The 13,360-nt window shown below is 52.0% G+C and overlaps 1 protein-coding gene across 1 annotated transcript in view; it reads left to right on the top strand.

The window, feature by feature from the left end:
• The first annotated feature begins 2,881 nt into the window (after window positions 1-2,881).
• The window catches only part of Adgre1 (adhesion G protein-coupled receptor E1), a 32,191-nt gene continuing 21,712 nt past the window's right edge, over window positions 2,882-13,360 (top strand). The window contains 5 exon segments of the mRNA XM_013152492.3: window positions 2,882-2,978; window positions 4,189-4,248; window positions 6,782-6,928; window positions 7,061-7,216; window positions 7,309-7,428. Coding sequence (XP_013007946.3) covers window positions 2,948-2,978; window positions 4,189-4,248; window positions 6,782-6,928; window positions 7,061-7,216; window positions 7,309-7,428 — 514 coding nt within the window. The 5' untranslated portion in view covers window positions 2,882-2,947.

Here is a 13,360-nt window from a genome sequence, read left to right as displayed (position 1 = left end):
ACTCAATGACTGGGTTTGCCTTTGTGGGTGACGGTGCAGATGCATTTAACAGCAATTATAGAAAAGTCCCTGGCATTTTGTACAAGTTGGCAAACTCATCCCACAAGGATTTATGGGAGGAGAAGGGGGAGACAGCCTGGCGGGTCTCACCTCACAGAGGTGAGCAGGGAGAGAAGTGTAAGGCACCTGGGTTCCTGCAAGGCTCCCCTCTTTGTTCTGTCCTGGTTCATAAATAAAAAGCAACATTGTTGCAGTGTGCAACCTGGGCAGCTGGGAAGACAGAAAATGGACTCTGGAGATGAAGCCAGAGTGGCTTACTCAGGAGAGCGCCCAGCAGGAGGGTCTCCGGGCAACGGCTCGGACACGGGACTCCTCGGCTTTTACTCTCTGAATTTAGTGCAAGAGAAAACACACACACAGGAGAAAGCCAGCTTGGGAACAGCTTCAGGGGTCTGCACTGCTCCCCATTTGCCAGCTGTACTGAGCTCAGCACTTGATGTACAGACCTCCGCGCTGCTGCCCCGAGTCCCCCCACAGCCGGACCGTCCACTCCTTGGCCAGGTCCTCCATGCAAAATGACAGATCAGTAACAGGAAGCAGAGACACAGATCTTTCTCAAAGAGGAAGGGGCCAGGGGAGAGGAAGGGAATTGCACCGCGGTGTGTGCCGCCCGCTCTCCACACGGGGACGGGACTGCAGGCCTGTGCGGAGTTTAAAAAATAAACATTTACATTCGTGGTGCAAAAAGCCATTTTGGCTAAACCAGGCGGGAGACTCCAGGTGAGGTACTGTGCAGCAGTGGGACTATGTGCGCCCCATAAACCGAAGCGGCTCTGGCTACGGGGGTCAGCAGCATTCCAGAAGAATCTACCAGACAGTGAGCAGGATGAGAGCTTTTAAAGGTCCTCACCACGACAGTAAAATGCTCAGCCTGTGAGGTGACTGGTACCTTAACTGGTTTAGACAGTGTGCTGTGTACCACGAAGGTACACAGTGTCACTTGCCAGTTAAAACAGTAATTAAAGAAGAACCAGGCCAGGCGGGTGGCGCAGCCTGTCATGGCAGCACTGGGAGGCTGAGGCAGGAGGGCCGCTGCGGGTTCCAGGCCAGCCTGGCTGCAAAGGGAGTCCAAAGACTGAGCAGCCTGATGAAACTCTGCTTCAAAAGGACAAAGATAAACAAACAAACAGGTAAATAAATAATACAAAGGAAGCACGAGGGCCTGGAGTCAGCTCCGTGGCTCGGCCGCCCGGCCGGCCCACGGTCCTGAGTTCGATTCCTGGTACCACACGGACGGCATGTTGGAGCTAAAGAATCAAAGAGCAAAATAACCCAGAAACCCAGAAACCACTAAGCCAGAAGGCGCCTCTGGGTGTCAGGAGACCGAACCCCGGGAGGCTCTGCCTCTTCCTCCCGGTGCTTTCTGCTGAGTCCGTCCTGCCCAGCAGCCCTGGGGGCTCCGCCCTGGCACCAGCACCCCGGGGAGCCGCTCTCACTCTCGGGGTTCACACTCCGCGGGAGCACTGTGCAGGGGAAGGCGGAGGGGAGGCCTGGATGCACCCCGCTGGGTCAGCCTTGGGGTCGCCCACAGCCCAGCGGCAGCCCGGGTCCCCTCTGCTGTGACCCCCAGAGCGGCTGGAGCAGCAAGGGGGGGGGCAGAAAGAGAAGCTCGGGGAGCCCTCCCCTCCCCTCCCCCCTCCCCTCCCCCCTCCCCTCCCCTCCTCCCCCCCCCCTTTTCCCTTCTCTCTCTGTGACAGTGATGTCAGGACGTCGCCTCTCACACGGAGGAAAAGGAGGAGCAGACCCAAGCGAGCCTCTTCTTCCCTGGAGCTGGCTCCCCGCTCTGCGCCCCTCTGCAGCTGCTGACCCCTGACGCACCCCGTGCGCCCTGCCGACCCTCAGGTGGCTCCTGTCAGGGTCACACCTGCGTGGTGCTGGGGACCCCACCGGCCCACCATCCAGCTTCGTTCTGCTCCTGACCGGCCGGGCTCCTCCTGCCTCAGCCTCCCGAGCTGCACCCCCCGCCCTCCCTGGAGACCAGGCCGGAGCACCCAGAGCCGGCGACAGGCCCCCCAGTGTGGGGTGACAGGCCGCAGGCCAAGGTGAGCAGGTGGGCCGCTCCCTGAAGGGTGACTGGGGTACAGGGCGGGCCTCGCCGCAGCCCCACCGCACACTCTCCCCCTTCTGTGGCTCAAGGGTGCTTTCTCCTGGGTCACTTGATGCATTTTCTTAGAACCCTCTCTGGGGTCTCTGAGTGACCCTACGTGACGTCTCACTAGACCTCCACGTTTATGAGAGGAGGGCGTGTGCGTGTGTACATGTGTGTGTGTGTGTGTGTGTGCGTGTGTGTGCATTGGGTTGGGGGCTAGGGTGGAGTACTACTAGGCAGCGAACAGGGAGAGGAGAGCCTGGAGGGAGGTGCGGGCTCCTCGTCCTGGGCCGGGGCTGCCCGGGTTCAGGTGTCGGGTTCACACGACCGCGGGCAGAAAGCATTTCCTTGGAAATGCAGGTTCCCTTTTTGCGGGTCTGTGGGTGCAGAAAGGGGAATCCCGGTTTTACAAGGCTGACCTGAAGACAAGCCCGGTTGGGTCCGTGTCTGCAGGGAGAGCCGGGAGGGAGCATCCCGGGGCTGCGCTCAGCAGCTCGCGAGGGAGACGGCAGTGCAAACTGCTATTAAAACAGCTCAGTATCATGGTCTCCTCTATGTGATGGGCTGAAAGAAACAATCCACTGGAGGACGCGGGGAGAGCAGGGACAGGTGTTGGCGGGCAGGGAGGAGGGGGAGGGGGAGCCCCGTCAGCAGGTCTGGGGAGCCGGCTGGCCCAGCGCCCGCCCGAAGTCTCCCTGCTCAGGTTGAGCAACCCTGACTCCGCCCTTTCCCCTTCACCCCACAGACAAGGTTTTAAGGAAAGGCTCCCCGCTCTGAACCACACACACACACAGCAAGATGTGGGGCGCCCGCCTGCTGCTGCTCTGGGGTGAGTGGGGAGGCCGAGGGCTGAGATGGGCTCCCTGACCGCTCAGGGGGTGCAGTGCAGGCCGTCTGCCGTGGGCTGGTCCTGTGGGCCCGCGTGGCGTGGGCAGGAAAGCAGCCCTGCGCAGTGACCACCACCTCGCACCGCGCTGAGCCCCGTGCCCAGGGGACACCCTCGGTCTCCGCCAGGCTGCAGGGTTGGGGGCACCGGGGCTCCATCTGATAAAGTAGGAAACAGGCCAGAGAGGTGGAGGGTTCTCCCAAAAGGACTCAGCCCGAGGGGCCAGCTGGCTGGCTGCAGACCTGCCCCAAATCAGAAGGACACCAACAGCCTCGGCGGGGACACGCGCCCTAAGAAGCTGTGCTGAGCGTGGCGGTGCGTGCGCTATCCCGGCCCTCGGGAGGCTGAGGCAGGAGGGTCCCGAGTGCGAGGCCAGCCTGCTCTGCACAGAGCGAGCTAATAAAATCAAATAAAACTTAAGGGAAGTGGCTGGGGTCACCCTGGGGGGGAAGTCAGGGAGGCGCCTCGAGGTGCCCGGGTTTCTGCTGAGACCTGAGCAACCAGGCGACTCTGCTCGGCTTGTTTCTCTTTCCCAGGCGTCCGTCTGTCTTGCTCTGGTCTGTCTGTCTTTGCTGTTGCCGTTTTTGCTTGTCTGTGGGTTTCTTCACGGGCTACAGCGGAAGATGAGAACGTTGCTTTTTGATGGTGCTCGGGATGGAACCTGCATTCGGGGGGAGGCCGGGCTTGAGCACGAGACCCTCCTGCCTCAGCTTCCCGGTGCACCGGCGGGGACAGAGCTGTCCTAAGCAGCAAGGGTGGGGTCCTTTGCACAGCAGACCTGGTTCTCTGTCTTACGGAGGAGGAAACTGAGGAACTAAAGGTCAAATAACTTTTCAAGGCCGCACAGTCAGTCACGGGTGCAGGTGACATTTTACCTGTTTTTGTAACCAGAAATCCAACTCAGGACCTTGGACCTGCCAGGCAGGCACTTACGCTGCTGGGCCGTATCCCCAGCCCCTGAGATGAGTTCTGACTGCGGGGTCCCTGTGCTCCGTGGCTCTACAATAATAAATGAACAAGAGATTATTGGGATAATGCGTCCATCCATCATTTGGGCTCCTGTTCTAACCCACCAGCCCTATTTCCGGGACGCCCCCGAAGGGTCATGTTGCAGGCCCTTTGGTGATTTTGATACCTTCTTTCCCCTCTGCAGGGTGTTGCTGTGTACCCAGCTGGGGATCCACTGACCTCTACACCACCTCAGCTGACCAGGGTAAGTTTGCTGACCATATACTGGTTAGAGGATGGCTCTTTGGGACGTGAGCTCTTTTTAGCCTGGAAGCTGATCCCTAGGTGGATGCTTTCTGGGATTGGCTTAGAGACAAGAAAAGGGCTGGGACGCAGATTTCCTGACCCCAGATCATTTCGTGTTTCTTTGTGCCCCGAAATTGCTGTGTGACTTCAGGCAAGTGCCGTAACCTATCTGATCTTCATTTTGCTAAACTGCAAAATACAGAGAACCACGTGGTCATTTCCGAGCTCCTGCTGGCCTCGTGTTATATCACAGGCCAAGGCCTGGACCAGGCTGCCAGGCCACAGCCTGATGGAAACCTCTTCCAGCCTCCAGCCTCACCCTTGAACTCGTAGCAGGGACTCGAGAACATCTTAGAACCATATGTGCTTTCGTGAGTGTTGTCTTGTGGGAAGCTGTAACTCGATCTGTGGGGTCCCCACCCCGACTTGCACAGTTATAAGGTCTGTTTCTCACCAGCATTGAGATTTCTCACCAAATCGTTGGTATTTGGTATTTGATTTCTCGGTGCTGGCCGTTCTTTCTAGAGTGAGCTGGACTCTCAGGATGGTTTTGCCTTACATTTCTAATGGCCACAGAGGTTCCCAGTTTCTCGTGCACCTACTGGCCTGGTTTTTATTGAGTCTTTCATTTTGGGGGTCCTGATATTTCTGAGTTCCTCATCTATTCTTGATATCAGTATTTATTATGTTTTGCAAACACAGAGTCCTAAAAATGTGCAAAGTGAAAGAATCCAATCGGGTCACTTCGGTCTGAACTCGGCTCTTGCGTTCTCTGAGCTGGTTGCTGTTTTGTTAGTAACAGATCCCTGAGCTGCTTGGCTCACAGTTTGAGAGATGTCAGTCCATGATCGGTCGGCCCTGTTTGCTTTGACCTCTGGCGACGCACCATGGTGGGAATCTGTCACCTCGGGCCTGGAGAGCAGAACTTAGAACCTAGAATGGGTTGGGGAATAGACAAGAGAAAACCATGTGGATGCCACTGCAAAAAAGGTCGTCCTTGATAAACTAGCTGTTTGCATTTGTCAGTGATCCGTTGCTGTGACAAAATACCTGACAGCTGCTACTTAAAAAAAAAGACAGGTTTCTTTTGGCTCAGTGTTTTGCTGGGTTCCGTCCGTGGGATGAAGAAATCGTTCACCACGTAGAGCCAAGAAGCAGAGACAGAGGGAGGAGCTGGGGCCAGGAAGGCAGCCCCTCTCTGAGCCTTGGGTTTTTCACAGCACGTGCTTGGAACTGCGCTGATTGCTGTGGCCACTATCGCAAACTCTCAGACACTTGCAGGCCAACATGTTTTATCTTGCAGTCTCTGTCTCTGTCTCTGTCTCTGTCTCTGTCTCTCTGTCTCTGTCTCTCTGTCTCTGTCTCTATCTCTGTCTCTGTCTCTCTGTGTCTCTCTGTCTCTGTCTCTTTGTCTCTCTGTCTCTATCTCTCTCTGTCTCTCTGTCTCTGTCACTCTGTCTCTCTGTCTCTGTCTCTCTCTGTCTCTCTGTCCCTCTGTCTCTGTGTCTCTCTGTTTCTGTCTCTCTGTCTCTGTCTCTCTCTGTCTCTCTGTCTCTGTCTCACTCTGTCTCTCTGTCTATCTCTCTGTCTCTGTCTCTTTCTGTCTCTCTGTCTCTCTGTCTCTGTCTCTCTGTGTCTCTCTGTCTCTATCTCTTTGTCTGTCTCTATCTCTCTCTGTCTCTCTGTCTCTGTCTCTGTCACTCTGTCTCTCTGTCTCTGTCTCTGTCTCTTTGTCTCTCTGTCTCTATCTCTCTCTGTCTCTCTGTCTCTGTCACTCTGCCTCTCTGTCTCTCTGTCTCTGTCTCTGTCGCTCTCTGTCTCTCTGTCTCTCTGTCTCTGTCTCTCTCTGTCTCTGTCTCTCTGTCTCTGTCTCTGTCTCTCTGTCTCTGTCTCTCTGTCTCTCTCTGTCTCTCTGTCTCTCTGTCTCTGTGTCTGTCTCTGTCTCTATCTCTCTCTCTGTCTCTGTCTCTATCTCTCTGTCTCTGTCTCTCTCTGTCTCTGTCTCTCTCTGTCTCTCTGTCTCTGTCTCTGTCTCTCTCTGTCTCTGTCTCTCTCTGTCTCTCTGTCTCTGTCTCTCTGTCTCTGTCTCTCTCTGTCTCTGTCTATCTCTGTCTCTGAGACAGGGTCTCACCGTGTAGTCCAGGCTGGCCTTGAGCTCACTACGTGGCCCGAGCTGACCTCACACCTGCAGGGACCCTCCTGCCTCAGCCTCCCGAGTGCCGGGCCGCAGCCCCAGGCCCAGCGTGTGCCCGGCGCGGACCCGGTTCTCCTGGTGCAGGCCGGCTCCAGGAAAGATGCTTTATCTTAAGTTCATCTTACCTGGCACAAAGCGCGCCTGCCCCAGACTGCCATCTCGCGTGCTGGCGCAGGTCAGGGCTTTGAGGGGTCCCTCTGAGGACGCGGTGCAGCCCTCAGGGTCACCCCAGCCTTGGCCCCTGGATGCCCGGCGGCGGCTGGGTGCTGCGTGTGACTCTGTGCCGCTCCTCCTGCAGATGAGAACGAGTGCCTGGACACCACCGCCTGCCCCGCGTACTCCACCTGCCACAACACCGTGGGCAGCTACTTCTGCACCTGCAAAGCGGGCTTCGAGGCCAGCAACGGACAGAGCCGCTTCACCGGCCGGGGGGTGCAGTGCCAAGGTGAGGCGGGGCGGGGGCTGGCTGGGCCCCAAAGGGACGCCGCGGCCGGGCATCGCAGGCGGGCGAGGGGCTGGTGCCCAGCGGAGCCCGGAGCAGAGGTGGCGCCCGGCTCAGCCAGCTCTCCGTGTGCAGATGTGGACGAGTGCTCGCGGAGCCCCCCGGCCTGCGGGCCGCACTCCGTCTGCCGGAACCTGCGGGGCACATTCAGCTGCAGCTGCCGGCCCGGCTTCTCGTCCCCCAGCGGGGACGGCTGGAGGCCGGGCATGGCTGGGCGCTTCGCCTGCACAGGTACGCGGCGGGCACGGTGCCCGGGGGGGCGAGGCTGGGCGCCGGCGGCAGGGCGGCTCTGAACCCGGACGCCGGTGTCCCTTCCCGCACAGACACGGACGAGTGCCTGGCCGGCGGGGCCTGCCCGGAGCACGCAGACTGCACCAACTTCCCGGGAGGCTTCAACTGCAGCTGCCGGGCCGGGTTCGAGGCCCGGGGCGCCGTCTGTGCAGGTGCGGACGCCCAGCTGGCCCTGCTGCCACGGGAGGGTCCCCGTCAGGGACCCCAACCCGAGATGGCCCAGCTCCAGGGCAGCCCCGGTGTCTGCGTGCAGAGCTCTGGGCCCTCCTGTCCCCTTCCTCCGTGTCCCTAAACCCTGCATCCGCCTGGCAGGACCCGGCTGCTCAGGCAGCCTGAGCTCTTCCCGTCCGGGCTGCGGCACAGGCCTGCCCTGGAGGAGCGAGCGCGGACCTTCCCCCCCTTGTCACAGTCCTGGTGGCTGTAGGGATCCACAGTGCGATGGTCCTCAGCACATCCGAGATGGTGGCTGTAGGCCCAGCACTCGGGAGGCTGAGGCAGGAGAGGGTCACTGTGAGTCTGCAGCCACCCTGGGTCACGAGGTGGGTTCAAGGCCGCTCTGGACGACGAGGTGAGAACCTGTGTCAGAATCCCAGCGGGGGGGGGGGTGGCTCAGCGGGGTAAGCGCCTGGCTGGCAAGCACGAGGCCGTGAGTTCAATCCCCGGTACCGAAAAATAAACCCAGGAGGGGATCCGAGTCACACACGCACACAGACACGCAGAGACAGACACGCAGAGAGAGACAGACAGACAGACACACACACAGATACACACAGAGAAAGAGACAGACAGACAGACACACACACAGATACACACAGAGAAAGAGACAGACAGACACGCACACACAGAGGAACTTGGTAACCCAAAGACCTTGCACTATCGTAAGAACACACAAGCCCAGAGTCAAGGAAGAGATGCTTCTTCACCATCGTAGGGAAAGAAGCCCCGTCCCACCGCCTGCAGATGCGGACTGTCTGCCACCCGCCCGTTCTGTGTCCGCACTGGGGGCCGGAGTCCGGGACAGGCGCCTGCACGGGCGGGTTTCAGGGTGTCAGGCGTGCTGTTTGTGGTACCCCAGCCCAGGACGAGGGCCTGAGTCTCTAAGGCGCGTTTACCGTCATGTGTGCGGCATGTAATGATTGGCCTGCGCACGGCCGGTCGTTTGCTTTTGGCAGTCTAAATTTTTCAGTCCTGTAAATATTCTGGACCGCAGGCTTTTATCAGAGACATGTTGGAACATTCCCCTCCCTTCTGGAAGTGGTCTCTGCGCGTGGTTGATTGTTTCCTTTGCTGTGCACAAGCTTTTTAATGTGGTGTGATCCCCGTTGTTGATTCTTGGCAATATTTCTTATGCACTTGAGTTCTGTTGAGAAAGTCCTACCCGAGGCATGGAGACGAGAGTTTTATGTGTGCTTCACATGTCACAGCAGGTCCAGGGTCTCTCGTGCATGTCTCTGATCCATTTCGATTTGGTTTTTGTACAGTGTAAGAGATGTGGGTCGAGATCCATGGTTCGGCAGGTGGTAACCAGTTTCCTGCAGACTGTTCTTTATGGAGGCTGTTTTTTTCAGCACTTCATTTTAGCTCTTTATCAAAGATAACATGCATAAAAAGGCACAGTGCTGTTCTATGGTGTCTATTTTATTCCATTGACTTACATGTCTATTTTCTTTACCAGTGCCATGCTGCTTTTATTACTATAGCTTTGTAGTATAATTTGAAATCTAAGTTTTAAGTCCTTCCACTTTGCTGGGGGTTTTTTCCTTTGTCTTTTTGAGACAGGGTCTCACCATGCAGTTCCGACTGGCCTTGGGCTCACCTTGTAGACCAGACTGGTCTTGAACTTGCAATGATCCTCCTGCCTCAGCCTCCCGAGTGCTGAGATTACACACGTGAGCCACCATGCCCAGTTCCTGCTTTGCTGTTCCTTGACAGGATTGCCTTGGTTATTGGTTCTTGTTCCCTAGATATTTTAGGATTGTTTCTTTTAGTTCTTTGAAGAGTGTTATTGGTCTTTGATTGGAATTCTATTAAATCTGTATATCATTTTTTACAGCGGGGCATTTTCAAAATGCTGTTCCTGCCTATCCAGGTACAAGAGTTGTATTTCTGTTTTCTGATGTTCTCTTCAATCTCGTTTGTCTTTTAGACTACTAGCATTTTCATTATAGAGACCTTTAAATTCCTCGCTCAGGTTAATTCCTAGGCATTTAATTTTTTAAACTGTCAAAAGCAAAACTGTTCTCTTGATTTCTGATTTTCGTACGTTGGTTTGGCTTCCTATCACTTTGCTGTGTTTTTATGAGCTCTAAGAATCGCCGGTGTTCCAGGGGCCTTCTTTGTAAAGAACCACGTCCTTGGCAAAGGATCGTTCGGCTTGTTCTTATCCTGCGCATAACCTTTGGTTTCTTTCTCTTGCCGGAGTGCTCAGGCTAAAGCTTAGTACCGGGTCACCATCATCAGGAGAGGCAGGAGTGGACAGCCGTGTCTTGTTCCTGATTTTAGAGGGATGCGCCCCATTTTTTCCCATTGAGTGTGATGTTGGAAGTGGGTTTGTCATAAGTGTGTTGTCAGTTTAAGGCAAGCTTTCCTCTTCTTCTTCTTCTTCTTCTTCTTCTTCTTCTTCTTCTTCTTCTTCTTCTTCTTCTTCTTCTTCTTCTTCTCCTTCTTCTCCTCCTCCTCCTCCTCCTCTTTCTTCTTCTTCTCCTCAAAACAGAGTCTCACTTTGTAGTTCAGGCTGGCTCTGAATTCATGGCGATTCTTCTGCCTCAGCCTCCCCAGCGCTGGGGTTACAGGTGTGTCCTTTGCCGCTGGACGGCGCCCCCTTGGGTTCATCCTGCAAACCCACAAGTCAAACTGCCCGCTTTTTGCGCATGTGCAGAGGCTCCTCCTATCAGCTGTCAACACGTCACTCCACCCGCCCCTTTAGCTTTGCGCCTGTTAAATTCCAAATAAAAAACCCGTGATTTTTCCTGAAGCTTCCAGAAGGTTCCTGCCTGTCTTCAGCAGCCCTCCCGTACCCTCAGTAAAGGTCTATTTTCCTTCCTCCTGTTATCTTTCTTTTCTGTCTCACCCCACGGGTCTCTGTTTTCTGTTTTCTCCAGTGTATTTTTAACCCTGAGAGGATGTTGGATTTTGTCAATTGCTCCTTTTGCATCTTTGGGGATGGTCACGTGGGTTTCATCCTGACTTCCGATTGGCTGGTGTATCACTCTACTGATTTGCATATGTGGGATCCTCCTTGCACCCCTGGGATGCGGTTAATGTGGGCACGATGTATGATCTTTTTCTCATTTGTCGCGTTATGCTCTCCAGAATCGTGCTGAGGTTATTTACGTCTCTGTACGTGGAAGGTATTGGCCTGTAGCTTTCTTTTTTTGTAGCTTCATTTGGATTTGGTATCTGGGTAACGCTAGCTGCAGGCAGTGAGTTTGTCAGTGATCGTCCCTTTCAGTTTAATGGAAGAATTTGAGGAGCACTGTTGTGAGTTCTGGTAAATTCAGCGATGAGTGTAGCAGCTCTGCAGCTTTTCTTTGCTGGGAGAGCTGTTAAATATCATTATCTTTACTAGTGTGTGTTTATAGTAATTATTACTTCCTCAATTTAGCTGTCTATTATTGATCTGTTCAGAGTTTTACATCTTATTTCAATTTTGGGGAGTCACACGTGTCTAGCAATTTATCCCGTTTCTTCTAGTCCCTTCACATTATTGGAATAGAAGATTTAAAACTAGTTTTCTTCTGGCCCTCTGGATTTCATGGTGTGATCCACCTTTTTATTTCTAATTGCATTAAACATTGCGTTGGATCTGTTCTTCCCTGCCACTTTTCTGTATTTACTAGCTTTAACAGTCTTCTTGTGGAATTTGGGGGTCTTTAAAGGGTCGTGTCACTGTGAATAATGATATTTTATGTTTTTCTTTTCCTAGTCAAATTCTTTTTGTTTTCCTCTTTGTCTAATTGCACTGGCTAATGTTTCAAGCACTGGATGGGGCAGGGGCAGGGATAGTAAACATCCTCAATCGCTCCTAATTGTAGTAGAAAAGCTTTCAGTTTTTACCCATTTTGTATGATGTTGGCAGGGGGGTTGTCATAAATGGCTTTTATCTTTTTAAAGGAGTGTCCTTCTGTGGCCTGTTGATGAAGAGATGTTAGAACTTGTCAGAGGATTTTCTGCATCTATTGAGATGACCGTGCGGTTTTTATCCTTCCCTTTATGTGATATATTACATCTGTTGTTTCCTCTCTGTCAATTTCATGGGAAAATTTGTCAAATGTTGCCTTTAGCTCTTGACTGATGTTGTAAAATTCAGTGGTGACTCTATAATGCCCTGAGTTTTGCTTTTTTGTGTGCTTTTCAGCATCCTGTTATTGGACTGTTAAGGGTTTTTGTATCTTCTTGATTCCATTTTGGTAACACACATGTATCTAGGAGTCTACCTATTTTTCTAATTCTCCAGTTTACTGGAACACAGGTATTTGAAGCAGTCATCTATAATCATTGGAGGTTAGTGGTGACCATGATTATTTTGTATTTTTTTCATTCTAATTCATTTTCATGGTATTTTCTTTCTTTCTCTTGGTAAGTTTGACTGCAAGGTTGTCTATTGTGTTAATCCTTTTGATGATCGAGTTCCAATGTATTGATTCTTTTCATTGTTTTTCTATCTCAGTTTTATTAATTTCTGCTCTGATCTTTTTAATTTTCTCCTTGTGCCAATTTTGGTTTCAAGTATTCTTGTTTTTCTAGGACATCGAGGTGCGGTCTTAGGTTATTTTGGGGGGTTATTCAGGTTTTCTATCGTGGGCATTCACGGTTATAAACTGTCCCATTAGGACTGTTTTCGTTGTGTTCCATAGGTCCTAGTGTGTTGTACAAGCCTTGCCATTTGGTTCGAGGAATATTTGCCGTATTATTGTTGTATTGATATTTATCTGATCTTTGTGATTTCTTCTGTGACCTCTTGATTATTCAAGAGTGGACTGCGTAGTCTTTTATGTGTTTGGTAATTTCTGTGATTTTTGCCTTGATTTTCTAGTTTTATTGTGCTGTGTTTTGATTCTTTTGTGTTTCTCTGAGTGTCCCTTATGATCTATGTATGTGTTCTATTTTGGAGAAAGTTCCATATTCTGCTGTGAAAAATGTGTAGTCTGTTGTTGGGTGGAACACTTTGTTGATACCTATTAAATTCACTCGATCAAAGGTGTGGTTCCATTCTGATACTTCTGTGTTGATTTTGTCTGAATGTCCTACTTGTTACAATAGAGGATTTAATTCCCCCGTTATTAATCTGTTGATGTTTATCTAATGTTTCATGTCCAATGCTGTTTGGTTTGTGGAGTGGGGTGTGCTAGTATTTGGCGCATATATATTTACAATAGCTGCTCATGCTTGCTTTGGAGTCCCTGTTGCATGGACCACTGTTTTTCATCCTTAGAGTTTTTGTGTCTGAGGCTTTTTAATTGGTAGGTGTGTTTCTTGTATGCAACATACTATCGTTCTCCTCTTTAAAAAAATTCAACCTGTCCTGCTGTGTCTCTTGGTTAGGGAGTTGAGACCATTTACACTGAGGGCTATTTCTGAAAAATATTAAAATTAATTAAAATTAAAAATACGCCCTTTGTCATGGAGGATCTTTATTTTCCATCAATTTTGAAAACTAATTTTGCAGGACGTACACATCTGATTTCAAAGTCGTTTTCTCTTAGGTTTTGAAACACTTTACTCCAAGCTTTCCTGGACTCTGAAGTTCATGTTGTGAAATCCTCTGTGCTTCTAGTAAGTTGATCTTTGTAAGTTATATATTGCTTTTCTCCAGCTGCTTTTGAAATTCTGTCCCAATATTGCACTCCCGGGGTTTTACCTGTGCTGTGTCATGGAGAAGTTGTTTTTGATTGTGGATATTCACTATTTTATATGCCTGCTTTACCTGTATGTTGAGTTCTTTCCTCATACTTGAAATTTTTCTGCTCTGGTGGTTGTAAATAAATTTTTAAACCTTTTGTGCTGTTTTCTAATTTTTCTTTCTCGCCTATTACTCTCGGGGTGGTTCTGTGTGAGTCACCTGGCACCCGTTAGACTTGGTTT

Source organism: Cavia porcellus, unplaced genomic scaffold (genome assembly GCF_034190915.1).
Source record: "Cavia porcellus strain 051 isolate PalLab524CR breed Dunkin Hartley unplaced genomic scaffold, mCavPor4.1 scaffold_17, whole genome shotgun sequence".
Taxonomy (NCBI): Eukaryota; Metazoa; Chordata; class Mammalia; order Rodentia; family Caviidae; genus Cavia; species Cavia porcellus.
This window is presented reverse-complemented; position numbering and strand designations above follow the sequence as displayed.